General features: G+C 41.3%; 1 protein-coding gene across 1 annotated transcript; it reads right to left on the reverse strand.

Moving 5' to 3' along the window:
• Window positions 1-1244: 1244 nt before the first annotated feature.
• On the reverse strand, window positions 1245-15050 carry NMI (N-myc and STAT interactor). Its single transcript, XM_065413680.1, has 10 exons — window positions 14919-15050; window positions 10470-10520; window positions 8688-8765; window positions 8362-8520; window positions 5965-6072; window positions 4707-4869; window positions 3539-3645; window positions 3230-3419; window positions 2496-2602; window positions 1245-1513 (listed from the first exon to the last, which is right to left on the reverse strand). The coding sequence occupies exons 2-10, from the start codon at window positions 10512-10514 to the stop codon at window positions 1313-1315; spliced, it is 1158 nt and encodes a 385-aa protein (XP_065269752.1). The 5' UTR covers window positions 10515-10520; window positions 14919-15050; the 3' UTR covers window positions 1245-1312.
• Between the last annotated feature and the right edge of the window lie 1475 nt (window positions 15051-16525).

Raw genomic sequence — 16525 nt, forward strand, 5'->3', positions numbered from 1 at the left:
GGCCAGGTGCTGTGATGAACTTCTACTCCTGGGGGAATTCTGTGCCACTGCATGCGCACAGAACTTTTTTTTCCCCACAGAAAATATATTCTGCCCCAGAAATGCTGCATTCATGCTGTTGGCTGTTCTGGCGCCACAGTAGCCTCTGGTGAGCGAAAGGCAGAACTGTAGCACTTCAGGGGCAGAATGTATTTACTGTGGGGAAAAATAAAATTCTGAGCATATACAGTCACACAGAATTGCCTCAGGAGTAAGATTACCTCCATGCCATTTGCTACCCACTCTGAGTTGTTCCTTAAAGGCACAATTTAGCCCATCAGATGTCAATATGATGAGTAAACTGGTGCCATTTTTTAACATTCCACTTCTGATCATAAGCACATTTGAAAAACTACACATCACTTCCTTCATTATTGACATTCTGTAGCTAATTTGATGATAGAATCTTATAAAATTACAGAATTATCATCAGTTGCTTGTATTGTGGTAGCACCAAAAGATCTGATCAGGATTGAAGTCCTATTGGGCTATACACTGTATGAAGGAGAGCCACTTTAAAAAAGCATATACATTGAAGTCACTTTTGAGCAGTTATGTAAAGCTTTCCTAACAAAGCCTCAACTAGGAAAAAATCTATCAAGTTTTGGGTTTTGTTAGCCATGCGAAACTCAGATCTGATTTGCAGAAAGCAACCTTGATCAAGTTTCAGGTATTGGTGAGGGATTTAGGGGTTTGGTGGACTAGCATACATTAAGCAAACTCTAAGGTTTCAGGTGAGCTTTGCACTGAGATCTTGGCTTTGTGTAATATTTGTTGTAGAGATTCCTTGTAAAGTTCTACAAGCCAGAACCAGTGGGTTTCACATAGCTGTGCTCTCAAGACCATAAAGGCATGTCTACACAGCAGTTAAATACTTGAGGCTAGGCTGGGTCAGCTGACTCAGGGCTGGGGGGCTTTAAAATTGCAGTGTAGATGTTCAGGCTCTGGGACCCTCCCACCTTGCGGGGTCCCAGAGCCTGGGCTCCAGCCTGAACCTGAACATCTACATCGCAATTTTACAGCCTTGCAGCCCAAGCCCCCTGAGCTTGAGTCAGTTGATCCAAGCCAGTCGCAGGTGTTTAACGGCTGTGTAGACATTCCCTAAGAGTCTTGGCGTCATGCAGATGAAAGGAAGGAAAGGCAGGCAGTTCTTCTTTTCAAGTGTAAATTTTGAAGATTAAAAAGCACAGATATTAAAAAGACTAAAAGTCTGCAACATTTTTCCATTATACTGTGTCACACTGGGCAAACTGAAAGTCCCAGCTGTAACGCTTCATGCCACATTCTCAGTGTCTTCCTCAAAATAGGCTAGTTTGGTTCCTGTTGCTACATATTTGATGTTCTCGATTTCCCCGCCGCCATTGCTAGGCTTCTGAAAATGAATTTCAATCATGTCCTGCATGCTCTCCTCATCCTCCTCAACCTCTTGGATTCCTGACAGCAGCATGGTCCTCTTGGAAATCCCAGAAAATATCTGGTAAGGAGGAAAACACACATTGTATGTTCAGTTTCAGGAATTGATAGGTTGCACAGTTAAAAATGTCACTGTGAAGATATCGCTACAAGCTTGCCTTTCATTTTAGGATTTCTACTATGGTGTTGGTCTAGTACTAAAATCAGTGGGAGGTTTGAATTCTATAGAGTCAAACAATCCTGGATATTTGCATCTGGGCCAAAGTGGGCCAATACACACTGGAGTGCATATTACAAATATGGGAACAGAGAAATCATTTCTAACCTCATAGGTAGATGGATAAAACTTTATGCAGAGAAAAACAGCTTACTGAGAATCCACTGATATACATGAACTGTGGGGTTTTGCAGAGAGGATTTACCGTTTGTAAAACCTTTTTGGGTGCTTTTAGTTTGATTGGGAATGTTGGTATAATATACCCATTAGCCACAGCACAGGTAATGAGGGATTAAATTAATGCTAGATTTAGTGGTGCTTTTATGATATGGACACCGATTCATCAATTGTGTGTAACTTAAATGAGAACAATTAAGCCATAAAACACCTGATGGAACCCTATCTCTGCCCTGACTGTAGCACAGACCCAACACTGGTTACTGCTGTGACACATGATCAAAAAATCATTTGTGTATAATTTCTGAGTGAATTACAACCCTCATATTGTAGGTCATAAGATCATCAACAGAGGAACAGGCTATGGGGGACTCTCTGCAAGGAGTGAACACTCCCCACAATCTGTAAAGCTCACAGCTCCTGTGTCCCAGAGGAGCCTAGGGCCAGGTTGGTAGATCTACAGCAATGTGAATTCACCAGCAAGCTCTTGTATACACCCACCTAAAATGAGGCAGAAACAGCTGCTCTGAGAATACAGCAGTTTTCCTGCCATTCCGTGACCTGAGGGGAAGATTCTGATCACAATCCACCCTCCCAGAGCACAGATTGTTTGCTGTTTTAGGATGTAGTGTCAATAAGATTAATTTACCTGAAATTTTTCCAAGTGCTTTTCTATGCTTGGGGAAACAGAAAGCATAAAGCGCTTTTCATTTATGCAGAAAGGATGCTTTGTACATCTCACACAGTTGTCAGCAACTAGAACAAAAAATTCAAAAGTGGAAAATAAAATTAATGCTATCTAAGGTGTATTTTGTAAGCACATCAGAAACAAGACCAATCCTTTTAGTATATAGTTAGAAACTAAATACAATTTTGTAAAGTTTACTATTTCAAAATTGTAATTGACTTTTATGACAAAACAGATGTTAATTAATTGTCCACTAAAGTTTATGGACCAAATCTACAGCTGATGTAAATTAATGCAGATCCACTGATTTTAGTGGAGTTTCACACATTGACACCAGCTGAGAATCTGGGTAACTTTCAATGGCATGACATGACAAGTATATTTTTCCACTTTTCTCTTTCCTGTAAAATGAAGTCCAGTAACGCAAAGGCAGAAGAAGTTTTGAATACTGTAATGTGAGGGGGGAAATATCAAAGCTTACAAGCTGTGTATGAATTCATATTTGATCCAAAAGGAATGTGATTAAACACAGCTGTGTTTAAAGAACTATGGGCCTGAGTCTCTTCTCATTTACAGTGGAATAAATAAGGAATAATTCAGCTGAAGTCCGTGCAGGTCCATCAGGGTAAAAACAATACAGATGAGTGCAGAATCAGGCCCTGTAACTTTAGCTAAAACGATGTCATATAAAATACCTCCAGGTTTGAGGAATGAAATAATGGCTGTGCGAGACCTTCTGTCATATCTCACATCCTTTACTTCTCCTCCTCCTTGTTTGGATTTGTAGAAATTCAGTTCTATTTTGTCTCTGATCCACTCATCGGGTATTGGTAGATGTGGTACTTCAGAAACATTGATCTTCTCTCCAGAAATTGTTACATGGAGCTAACAAAAAATATACTTTATTTTCTTTATGTGCTACAGTACCTGTTCGATAGTTTTTGAAAACAAAAGTACATATTCTTGAAGTATCTCAAAAATTTTCATATTGACTTGTCAATTACCTCAAATTTGACTCCTGTTTCTAGTGTAACCGGCATTGCTTTCAACTCTATCTTTTCATTATCCAGGCTCACAGTATGCTTACCTCTTCTTATCAGTTTCTGGGCAACTGCAAGGGAAATTAAGAAGATTTTCAGACGGCTTTACACTAATGAAAAGTATTCCCTAGTGCCCTGAGCCAAAAATCTCTTTTGCATCACCAAAAGTGAAATAAATGGGAGTGAGGTGCCTATCTGCTTCGTTAGGTGTTTAAATAGCTTTTTAAAATCTCACCACTGTATGCAATGTGCATCACTAGTAAAGTATTTTAGGATCATCAGTATGAAAGATGCTATCCCTATATACAATATTATGGCTAAATCGCTACCAATAAGAAACATTTTGATTTCAGCTGAGAGTTAATTGAGAAATAAGGCAGGCTCTTGCTTTATGTGAAATTTTATTTACTAGTTTGCAAACAAACTATTGTGTTTAATTTCAATCTGGATCAACTAAGTTCCAACCTCCAACTCCACTGCAGGCTCTGGTTGCCTGCATTTTAATGGGGTACAGCTGTGTCTGGAAGAGGCTGATGTAGGGAAAACTGCCCTATATCAATTGGCAAGGATTTACTAATATTGACTATAAGTCTGTACATTAATGTTGTGAAAGATAACATTGACTGATCCAAAGCCCACTGAAGTCTGCAGAAAGACTTGCATTGATCTCCATGGGCTATAGATCAGACCTCATCCCTCTGTGAGGTAGGATCTATGTAACGGAGGGTCGACTGCTGGTATTCTGTGAACACCTGTCAGCTGAGTTTAATTGGACTAGAGCTGATGCTGACATAGTTGGCAAAATTCTCCTCTCACAAGGTGCAGTTGTCTAACTCTGTGCACTCATCTGAGTGAGTGCAGAATTGAGCTCTGAGTGTAGAGAAAGTGGGAGTTATTAACTGATTGTCTCAATACTGTCTTCAACTTTATTTGTGATACCATGAAAATGTTTGCATTAAGGCTGAGAGCCAGATTCTGGTGCTCTTACTCACTGTAAGCAGGTTCCCCCTCCAGCCCTGGAAACCCAGGCTAGTTAGCCCTCCTGGTGATCAAATAAATTGTTGTTTAACCCCATATCCCTTGCTGTTGACGTGAAATACATTAATAGTTATATTTAAAATATGGACCATACCATCCTCCGCTTCAAAAGTGAGAAGAGCTTGTCTTTGCTGCAATCTGAATGGAATTTTTGCAGCTATGTGAAAAAGGCAGCAAGTATTCAAAAATGTGTCGTCACTCTCAGTATTTTCCATCCTAGTAAACTTCATTTTCTTTTTCGGTATCTCTCTTTTAATCTAATATTGTAGAACCAAGACAGGAAATGACAAAGTTTAAATCATTTATTAAGCAACTGAAAAAATGTACAGTATGCATCTTGCCTCACTCTGCAGTAATTTTTTTAAGGCTAATATATAGTAGGGCTGAATTCACCACTGATGTAACTGGACTGAAGCAGGACCAAGTAAACCTAGACCATCCCTGACAGGTGTGTGTCTATCCTGTTCTTACAAACTTCCAGTGATGGAGATTCCCCAACCTCTCTTGGATCCTATGTCCCCGTAAGGAGTTTGGTCTGTACGCTTTTACTTTTCCTCCCCAATAAACTTTGAGCCCAAACTTGTCCTTAGGTACTAAAACTCCAGTTGAAGTAAATAGGGATTCTACCTGCAGGATCAGAGCTTTGATGTGTAGAACTTTTAACACCAAAGGAAGTACAAAACATTGTGCATAAGCCGATATCACAAAGCAGATTATGGTTACTGTTTGTGCTACATTGACTGTAGCTCTTTGGTAATAGGAGGCCTGCTAAAATTGCCTTGCACGTTATTAACTTAGTAAAATAAACATGAATGTTACAGTGCTTCATGACATTTGCAGCAGTGTAGCCAAAAGAGAGTTCTGATTCTGAACTCACCCATATTATACCAATATAACTCCATTGACTTCAAATGATTTGCATGCTACAAGTGAGAACAAAATTAGGCTACATGCAATTTCGGAAAACTAAATTGACAATCATGGGGGGGGGGGGGGGTTCGGTAATGGACAAGTCCCTTTTCTTTTGACTCCCCTTTCTGACAGAGATATAAAATATGAACTCATGAACCTGTTATGCACTTTTTTCTTTCAATTTTTTCCATTAAAACATGTCCTGATCTTTCTTGTATCTCCCAGTTTCATATTTCCATTTTTCCCCTCACTGTCAAGTGCATTTATTAACTTTGCCAGATAAGAGAATGAGAAGGAAAGCAATAGCTGAATTTCATACTGAAGTCAATGGAGCTACACAGATTTACAAAATTGATGATCTGGCCCGTAGAGTGTAGAAATTCAGAAGTAAAATGTGTCCATTTGAAAGCTATATTGTAAATATTTCAAATAGCAGTTACCCGAAAATCCTGTGAAAGCTTTGAACTCTTTGCTGCAAGGTCATCTTTGAGCTTCTGAATCTCCCTCTGCAGCTCAATATTTTGTTGCTTTACTACAGTAAGATTTCTCTGCAGATTACAAATATATATATAATGCATAATATGTAGAAGAGTCAAATTCTGGATCTCAGTAAAAAGTACTAGGCACTAGAAATTGGAAAATGAATTTCCGTTTTTAATCTTTTGCTAAAAATAACCAACCACACAACCATCAATGGCATGAACAATTATGAGATAGATTAAAGCAATGGTACAAATTACTATCCAATAGGTAAATTTGCTGTCCAAGGAACAGCTCCATTCAACTTAAATAAGAAAAGTAAGATTTCTGAAACATTTACATACCACCATAAACTTACACTGCACTTTACACAGTTAGGCCCAGAACTTTCATATACACAAGAGGGATTTATACATGTGAACAGCCTCGTTTAGTTCAATGAAATTAATTGTGTGCATTAAATTATTCATGTGCAGGATGGGGTCCTAGATAATCTATATTCCCTGTCCTGAAGAGTTTACAAACTGAGGGCCAGTTCCTGGCCCCCTCCCACTCCACTCCCTTTATGCCACTCAAGAGGTAAAAGAGAAGCAGAAACCAGCTGCATTTCCACAGCTCGGGATTTCCTAGGTGTAGGGGAATCCTGAGTGGGTATACAGCCAATGTAACCAGCTCCCATGCTAGCTGTCTTGTGGTGCCCTGCATAGGGAACACATCAGGATTAGAAAGGAGACATGGCAGAAGTGATGAGCTCCAGTTATCCTGAACTAGTGGGTGGCTCCTTTAGCACCATTATCAGCTCATGGCATTTACATCAGTTCCCAGACTGCTCTAATATCCACCGGGGATGGTGAAAACAGAAGTTATGGTTTGATGTAGAAATTACACGGTAAGAGTCTATGCCCCCGGTGTTGTGCAGGTCAGACTAGGTGATCATAATGGTGCCTTCTGACTTTAAAATCTATGAATCCATGATCAGAGCGCCACAGTAGCTCTCTGAGAACATCCCAAAGAGCAGAATGAGTACAGCAGAGGATTTGGGGTTTAGAGCCTGATTCTGCAAACGCTTGTGCATCTAAGTGACTTTACCAATGAATAATCCCATTGACTTTGGCTGGGAGTACGTACATATGTAAAGTTACTCAAATATGTAAAGTGTTTTCAGGATTAGGCTCCAAATAAGATAAGACAAGACACAGAATGATGACAATGCAGAGAGGATATAGATTATTGATAAGAGAAAGAAAGGATTGCTTGAAATAGAGGGTTTTCAGGAGGGATCTGAAAGAGGACAGAGACAGCACCTGTAGGATGAGGACAGGGTATTCCAGGTGTAGCAACAAGTTACAAGCACAAAGCTGAGTAGAAAAAAGAAAAAGGGCACAGTGAAGTAAGAGAACTGTGAGTAACATAAGGGGGAAGTAACAACAGAGATGTAGAATGAGGCAAACCGTGTAGAGCCATGAACACGAGGACAAGGGGCTTGAATTTCATATATTTGGCTACTTACATTCTACTATGTCTGAAGTTCTCTATAAATTAATAATGTACCAGCAAAACAAATTAAATCCATCATTTATTGGCTTGAACATCATCTACGTGAAAATCATTATTAAAAATACCTTGGGATACTGAGATGATAGCCTCTGAGCTACAGCTCATAGGTCAAATCTAAAACTGTACTGCAAATCTCTCTCCCAGATAAGCCACAACCATCAGCCCCTGACAGTCTAGGAAGAGTTCACTGCCTATCACTCATGTTCCAAATGTCTAGATTACATACCCCAAGGACAATTACCAACTCATTCTAAAAGGAAGCAGAGGATAACTCTGCCATCCTTAGTAAGTAAACTTTTGTGTCTTTATGCAGCTATGTTAGCTGCAAACTTTCTCAGGTTGCAAGCTCTCTACAGTTATGTAGAAATGACTAACTTTCCTGGATGCTCTAAGCTTTTATGAGGAGTTTTATTAGGAAGTTTTGTTTTAAAGTGTTCTTTATGTAATTTGATAGAGCAATTGAATGATCCAACTCAACACAATGTGGACTTTCTGTGCTGTCAGTGGGAGCCTTGGACCAGGTGAAGGTAAATTCTGCTAGCCACCACTTTTTACCTGTGATGTAGAAAGTCTTAGCTTTGCCTGCATTCTTTCAAATAATTACTTCAAGATTTTTTTGATTTTTTTTATCGTGTAACTTCTGAATTTTTTATAAAATTATGTGCTAAATATTCTGGCCCTACAAAATGTAGCTCTGAGGGAACTGTTTGGATTGAAAGGGGAAAGTACTCCAACCTACAAGGAACACTTCTACAGCTCTTCTCCAAATGTTGATAGCCATGGGTAAATTCTCTTATTACCTCCTGGTTTTCCTTTTTTATCATGCTCTCCTTATATTGCTCCTCTTCTAAATCCATTAGCTTTCTCAGCTCATCTCGTGCCTGGTCTCTCTTTTCATCAACACTTAGTTTCAAAAGAAGGAGCTCAGCTTTTTGTTTTTCAGCTTTTTCCAGCCTTTCCTTGACATTGAAAACAACAAGTACTTTAGTATATTTTCATTAGAGCAAACAAAACATTGTAAAGTCGGTTTAAAAGCAATCTTTGGGCAATTTTTTTCTTTTGGACACATGCACGCTGCTGCTGCTGACTTCAGTGGAAACCTAAGAGCTGTACAGTTCATACGCACCTTCCATTTTTCTAGTTCTTCTTTAAGATTGTCAATCTCATCTATCTGTGTGCCAGAATGGTCAGTAACTTTCAGATTCTAGAAAGACAAGAAAATGCACAGTACTATTTTTTCACTCTATAATATCACAAGATATGTCACGCTAGAGAGACTACATTCACTTGTTAAATCGTTATCTATACAAATCATATCAGCAGTGTTCACACTATACTAGTAAACTGAAAAGAATAACACTTTGCACTGGTTGCAACATTTTGCCACTGTAGTTATTAGTTAATCAGTGACATGACGGTCCAGTTCTTGACTGAGAGCCTTTTGCTGCTTCTCTGTAACTCTGCCAGTCCAGATGGGTGATGGGGAGAAAGTGCTGATTAGGCAAATCTGATAGAGACATGCTGAATTAGATATTCCCAGTATTTTCATGCAGAAGTATAACAGATGCACTATACCAATGAGTTTCTCATTTTTACTCTTTCACTTCAATAAGTCTTGACAGTTAGACAGAAATCACTGAACTACTGTTGTGGTTGGAAAGGATATAAATCTCAGAAAATGGATTTTGGTCATTAAACACGGGGACCTAATTGGAACTATTATCTAACTGCAAACTAGGGCTAATAGTTCTGACACACCGTGGAGGCATGCTGCCCCATGTTCTTCCAAAAAGAACTAAGATCGTTGTGGTCAACTGTGGTCAATGGGTTTACTCGCAGTGTATAAAGTTATATAGATAGCCTTGGCAGAATTTGATTTTTTTTTTTAATAATTTCAATGGATAATATCAATGTTTATTTTTAAGCATTTTTATCAATTTAAATTTTCACAGTTGTGGGAAATTATGGGGGAGTAAGATAACTATTTAATGTTAGCATCTGTTGAGATTCAAAAAGTTAAAGCTTTATAATTGTTAAACCACAATTTGTCATCATCACATCAAAATATACAAAGCAAATGTCCTTCAATCAACAAATCATACTTGTTTTTACTATTCATTTCGCTAGTCCATTTGTAACAAGCCTAATACAAAAATTTAAATCAATACTTGGGCAGCATTTTCCTTACTTTGCCTATTTGTAAATTTCAATTATTATTGATGGAAATTTGTCACTTTGTGTGCGAACAGTGAAATTGACATTTACCAACAAAATTCTAATCCCTCCAAGCCTAGTTATAGGTGTATAAGTCTTTGCAGGAGCAGGACCTTAGATGATTAGATTGCCAAGAATAACATAGGGAGGGAAAAATAGGATCAAAAAGTATTTCAGAATTTAAAAATTAGAATGCAGAAGTTCACATACAGAGAAAACTTGTAGCTGGGCTGAGCACCAGAAATGAAGGAAAAACCCTTCTTGCTCCATTTTATTTCTGGTTGCAATATTCTGAAAGAGAAAAATTCCAGAAAGATCTGCAGAAAAATCCCTCTTGTTTCACTTAAGATTACGTAAAACTGGAATGTGAATCATAAAATTTAGGCATAGAAAAGACCTATTAGGTAATCGAGTCAGTTTCCATGCCAAGCTGGATATTCCACAAAATATTTCCTACAAAATATTTTCCAGTGCTTTGTCCCGTCTAGTTTTTTTTGTTTGTTTGTTTGTTTTTTTTTAAGTGTGAAAGGAAAAGAGAGAGAAAGGAGATACAGGCTATAACTGGAAACTGTTCAGAAAAAAAGAATGCCTATTTATTACTGAAAAATATCTTACAGCACCAGCTAAACATCTCCATTTAGAGATCTCTTTTTCAAATAGATTCTTACAGCATGGCACAACAGAAAATACTTACAATAGAGTCATCTTTTAAGGAACATGGTTGACTTGTTAAATCCATTGAACCCTGAGGAAATAGAAACAATACACCACTTTCACAACATGTAGAATATACAGGATAGTATAATAACCTGAGAGCAAGACATGCCAAGATTTCTACAGTGCACAACTTAAGGCTTTGATACGGCAAACACTTAAGCATGCGTTTAACTTTAAGCATACTGCATAAAGTTAAGCATGTGCATAAATCTTTGCAGGTCTGGGATTTATGGAAATAATCTGCACATCTCATGCTTACACTGAAGTTTGATTTAGTCTTGAGGAAATTAATATTAATGCAATAAAACTGCAAACTAACTTAACTGAGGCTCATATTGGAAATCTGATCCATGAATAGAATTCTTATTAGTGTCAATTGGAAATTTTTGCACAAAAATGGATAACGGCCTTTCCTTTTGTATGTATTATTTGTATTGCAATTGCAGCTAGATGCCCCAATTAGGATCAGCATTCCACACAATACTTGTGATTGTATTGAATGCAGGCACCGATGCTGATGTCATATCACATTATAGTACATATTATCAAAGAATCAATGTTAGAGAAAACAATTTGTTATCATGGCAGGACTTGTTTTCACAATAATGTTAACTAACTAATCACAACAATCTTGTGAGGGAAGTAAAGCACTTAACTATGTTAGAGATGAGGAAACTGAGACAATGAATAAAACCATCTCTTGGTTATTTCCCTACATAACACAAAGTATGATGATTTTAAAAATAATTATTTTACCAGAATAATAGCATCCTATATAAATATACAGCTAATTAGATTTTTTTCAGTATAAAGATTGTTTATTATTTCATAAAATAGAAACAAAGATAAAAAGAACATACTTCATTATGAGTTATAAGGCCAGTGTTCTATTATATTTAATATTACAATAATACGAGGATGTTCATAAACATAGTAATGAACACACTGGAAAAAGTTTATTCTGGAGGTAGTGAAGTTCCATATAAGAGCAAGGATCCACTTGTGCACATGTGATGTCAGGGCAGGGCAGGGCGGGGGCTACAAATGTTTTCAGAGTTGTCCCCTTAGCTTTCAAATATTGTATGCACTTGCTTAATTACATGCAAGTAGTGCATTAGCAGGATCAGGGTGGTGTTCATTTTTATGTGTTTATCTTGTTGTGTCACGACCACACCTTCCCTTCTGCAGTATTGCCAACCCCAAGTGTTCCAAATAATCATGAGGCAGGTTTAAAATGTTATCAGATTTTTTCCCAAAAAAGGGTTAGTTTTATGTGATTTCTGGTTTCCAAGCTTTCAAGCATACTTGGGTTACATTTTTAAGCTTTTCTCTGCAACCAGGAGGGCTAGAAAGTTGCACAGCTTTTTCTGGTTTTATTTTAATGAAAGCTGCAATTCTCACACATTCACTTGTCTCTAGGAGGTGGGGCTTACAGTAAAACTTCTGTAAGCCTTGCGATAAAATCACAAGTTAGCACCACTGCTTCTGCTTGGAAAGCACCTAGAACACTTTGAGTGCCATTCAAAAGAAATAACAGTAATAATATTATCCACATAAAAATCTGCTATATGTAACATACCAAATCATAGAATCATAGGACTGGAAGGGACCTCGAGAGGTCATCTAGTCCATTCCCCTACAGTCATGGCAGGACTAAGAATTATCTAGACCAGCGGTGGGCAACCCGTGGCCTGTCAGGGTAATCTGCTGGTGGGCCGCGAGACAGCGTTTACATTGACCGCCCGCAGGCGTGTTTCGCCATTCACGGCCAATGGTAGCTGTGGAAAGTGGCGGCCAGCATGTCCCTGTGGCTCGCGCCGCTTCCTGCAGCTGCCATTGGCCAGGAACGGTGACCCATGGCCACTGGGAGCTGCGGGCAGCTGTGTCTGCAGACGGTCAATGTAAATAAACTGTCTTGCGGCCTGCCATGGGATTACTCTGACTGGCCACGTGCAGCCCACAGGCTGCCCACCATTGATCTAGACCATCCCTGACAGGTGTTTGTCTAACCCACTCTTAAAAATCTCCAATGATGGAGATTCCACAACCTCCCTAGGCAATTTATTCCAGTGCTTAATCACCTTGACAGTTAGGAAGTTTTTCCTAATCATAGAATCAGAGAACTGGTAGGGATCTTGAGAGGTCATCTAGTCCAGTCCCCTGCACTCATGGCAGGACTAATTATCTAGACCATTCCTGACATGTGTTTGTCTAACCTGTTCTTAAAAATCTCCAATGATGGAGATTCCACAACCTCCCTAGGCAATTTATTCCAGCACTTAACTTTTCCTAATGTCCAACCTAAACCTCCCTGGCTGCAATTTAAGCCCATTGCTTCTTGTCCTATCCTCAGTGGTTAAGTAGAACAATTTTTCTCCCTCCTCCTTGTAACAACCTTTTATGTACTTGAACATTTATCATGTCCCCTCTCAGTCTTCTCTTTTCCAGACTAAACAAACCCAGTTTTTTCAATCTTCCCTCACAGTTCATGTTTTCCAGACCTTTAATCATTTTTGCTGCTCTTCTCTGGACTTTCTCCAATTTCTCCACATCTTTCCTGAAATGTGGCGCCCAAACCTGGCACAATACTCCAGTTGAGGCCTAATCAGCACAGAGTAGAGCGGAAGAATTACTTCTTGTGTCTTGCTTACAAGGCTCCTGCTAATACATCCCAGAATGATCGCTTTTTTTGCAACAGTTTTACACTGTTGACTCATATTTAGTTTGTGGTCCACTATGACCCCCCAGATCCCTTTCCACAGTACTCCTTCCTAGGCATTTCCCATTTTGCATGTGTGCAACTGAGTGTTCCTTCCTAAGTGGAGTACTTTGCACTTGTCCTTATTGAATTTCATGCTATTTACTTCAGACCATTTCTCCAGTTTGTCCAGATCATTTTGAATTTTAATCCTATCCTCCAAAGCACTTGCAACCCCTCCCTGCTTGGTATCATCCACAAATTTGAAGCGTACTCTGTATGCCATTATCTAAATCATTGATGAAGATATTGAACAGAACTGGACCCAGAACTGATCCCTGTGGGACCCCACTCATTATGCCCTTCCAGCATGACTGTGAACCACTGATAACTACTCTCTCTGAACAGTTTTCCAACCAGTTTTGCACTCACCTTATAGCAGCTCCATCTAGGTTGTATTTCCCTAGTTTGTTTATGAGACGGTCATGCGAGACAGTATCAAAAGCCTTACTAAAGTCAAGATATACCACATCTACCGCTGCCCTCCTATCCACAAGGCTTGTTACCCTGTTAAAGAAAGCTATCAGGTTGGTTTGACATGATTTGTTCTTGACAAATCCATGCTGACTGTTACTTATCACCTTATTATCTTCTAGATGTTTGCAAATTGGTTGCTTAATAATTTGCTCATTATCTTTCTGGGTACAAAAGTCAAGCTGACTGGTCTGTAATTCCCTGGGTTGTCTTTATTTCCCTTTTTATAGATTTGGCACTATATTTGTCCTTTTCCAGTCTTCTGGAATCTCTCCCATCTTCCATGACTTTTCAAAGATAAACGCTAATGGCTCAAATATCTCCTCAGTCAGCTCCTTGAGTATTCTAGGATGCATTTAATCAGGCCCTGGTGACTTGAAGACATCTAACTTGTCCAAGTAATTTTTAGCTTGTTCTTTCCCTAATTTAGCCTCTGATCCTACCTCATTTTCACTGGCATTCATTATGTTAGACGTCCAATCACCACCAGCCTTCTTGGTGAAAAACGAAACAAAGAAATCATTAAGCACCTCTGCCATTTCCACATTTTCTGTTATTGTTTTTTCCCCCTCATTGAGTAATGAACCTACCCTGTCCTTGGTCTTCCTCTTGCTTCTAATGTATTTGTAGAATGTTTTCTTGTTACCCTTTACGTCTCTAGCTAGTTTAATCTCATTTTGTGTCTTGGCCTTTCTAATTTTGTCCCTACATACTTGTGTTATTTGTTTATATTCATCCTTTGCACTTTACAAGCCACCAAAATCTCTTTATACCTACTCTTTAAAACCTTGGTGACTGTGATTATTTACCACCGTGTGTTCCGTGTACGGTCAATAACCAAGAGGTGTTTTTCAGAGCGACAGCATCACACCCAGTCCCTGGTGTGCATGCGCCTTTACAACCCGCCCTTAAGAAGCCAGCTTGGAATTTGCGCTCGCATCCTTCCCTGGTCTTAACCGCTGCCTGGCCCATGAAGACCCAGCTCTTTAAGGGAACCCAAACCAGACGGGGCACGCGCTGCAGGCACCTGCCCGGTCTGCCAGCACCGGCAGAGCCCACCCCACCGGCTCCCGGCTGCCATCACACTGCGCGCTGACTTTCAGTTTCGCTTTCGGAGCGGAGGCCGGGGGCTAGGGAGGGGGCGGCTGCGGCGCGGAGCAGCGTGCCCGCCCGGCCGGCCCAGGCTGCACTTACAGGGGTGGGGGGCGGCGAGACAGGCGCTGCTGTGCGTGGATCGGGTCCCCCGGCGCGCTCCAGCCCCCGGGCCCGTGGAGTAGCCGGCGAGCAGGCAGCAGCACTAGCGGCCGCAGCTGGTCTCCACTTCCCGGCAATGACGTGGCAGGGAGGTGTTTGCAGGGGCAGCCTGCCCGCAATGACGCCTCCCCTCCGCCCAGCCCCAGCGCGCCCGCGCAGGGGGATTGCAGGGGCTGGGCTCTCAGCCGTCAGCGTCCCCACCCCTCGGGCAGCTGCTTCCCTCCCCCGGCGCGCTGGAAAATTACTCTCTGCCCAGCCCCGGGGAGCCTTGTGCCGCGCTCCGGAAACAGACTCCAGTGGGAACCAGCCGCTGTGGTCGGGGTGGCCCTGTTTTACCCAGTCAGTGCACAGGCGTCTTGCGGGGAGACCCCGCACCCTATGGGGTCGGCTCCCTTTTCCAGCCATGCTGGCTCTCATCCAGAGCTGGCACTGTAAGGCACCCTGCTCCCATGTTATGGGCATCAGAGCTCCTGCCAGCCCAGCTCTGTATGTTATCCACCTGGATCCAGCACTCCAGAATATTTCCCGATGCTGCTGCCCCTCAGGTAGTCCCTTCTAGCACCTCTCCCCCATCTGGATTCCTGCTCCCTTTCCACACTAGCATATTTCAGGACGTAAGGAAGGACTAACGTACACTAGAAGCAGTGGTGGATTAGCCATCGTGGCCCATGCCCAGGGCACCCGGCCAATTGGGGGGGTGGAAAAATTGGCATGCCTGCGCCCCAACCTGCTCTGCCCACCCGGCGCTTCTGTCAGGGAGTGGGGTCGGGGTGCAGGGGCTTGCTCAGCCAGCCTGGCGCTTCTGCCAGGGAGCGGGACAAGACCCCGTGCCCTGACCTCACTCCCTGGCAGAAGTGCCAGGTGGGCAGAGCGGGTTGGGGTGCAGAGGTGCCCCCAATTGGCCAGGGCCACCGGCATGGGCCATGTTGGCCCAGTGGCTAATCCGCCCCTGCTTCTAGATGCTCTGTGCCAACATGAGAGAGCTTTCCCGTTGGCATAATAAAACCACCTCTGCCAGAGGTGATAGCATCAGTGGGAGAAGCTCTGCTGAGGTAGCACTGTCCACACTGGCACTTAGGTCAGTGTAACTTACGTTGCTTGGGGGAGGGGGATACTTATTCACACCCCTGAATGACATAAATTATGCTGACATAATCTGTAGTACACCTCTACCCTGATATAACGCTGTCCTCGGGAGCCAAAAAATCTTACCGGGTTATAGGTGAAACCGCGTTATATCGAACTTGCTTTGATCCACCGGATTGCGCAGCCCCGCCGCCCCGGAACACTGCTTTACCGCGTTATATCCAAATTTGTGTTATATCAGGTCGCATTATATCGGGGTAGAGGTGTATACACAAGCCCTAAGATTGGGAGTAGACTGGGAATGGAGCAATCCAATAGAAGGTCCATGGCTATGCAGAGCTAATTGCCACACAGCAAAGAGGTATGCAGTGTAGTTGTAGCCGTGTTGGTCCCAGGATATTAGAGAGTTAAGGTGGGTGATATAATATCTTTTATTGGACCAGCTTCTGTTGGTGAGAGAA

This window comes from Emys orbicularis, chromosome 11 (genome assembly GCF_028017835.1).
Source record: "Emys orbicularis isolate rEmyOrb1 chromosome 11, rEmyOrb1.hap1, whole genome shotgun sequence".
Classification (NCBI taxonomy): domain Eukaryota; kingdom Metazoa; phylum Chordata; order Testudines; family Emydidae; genus Emys; species Emys orbicularis.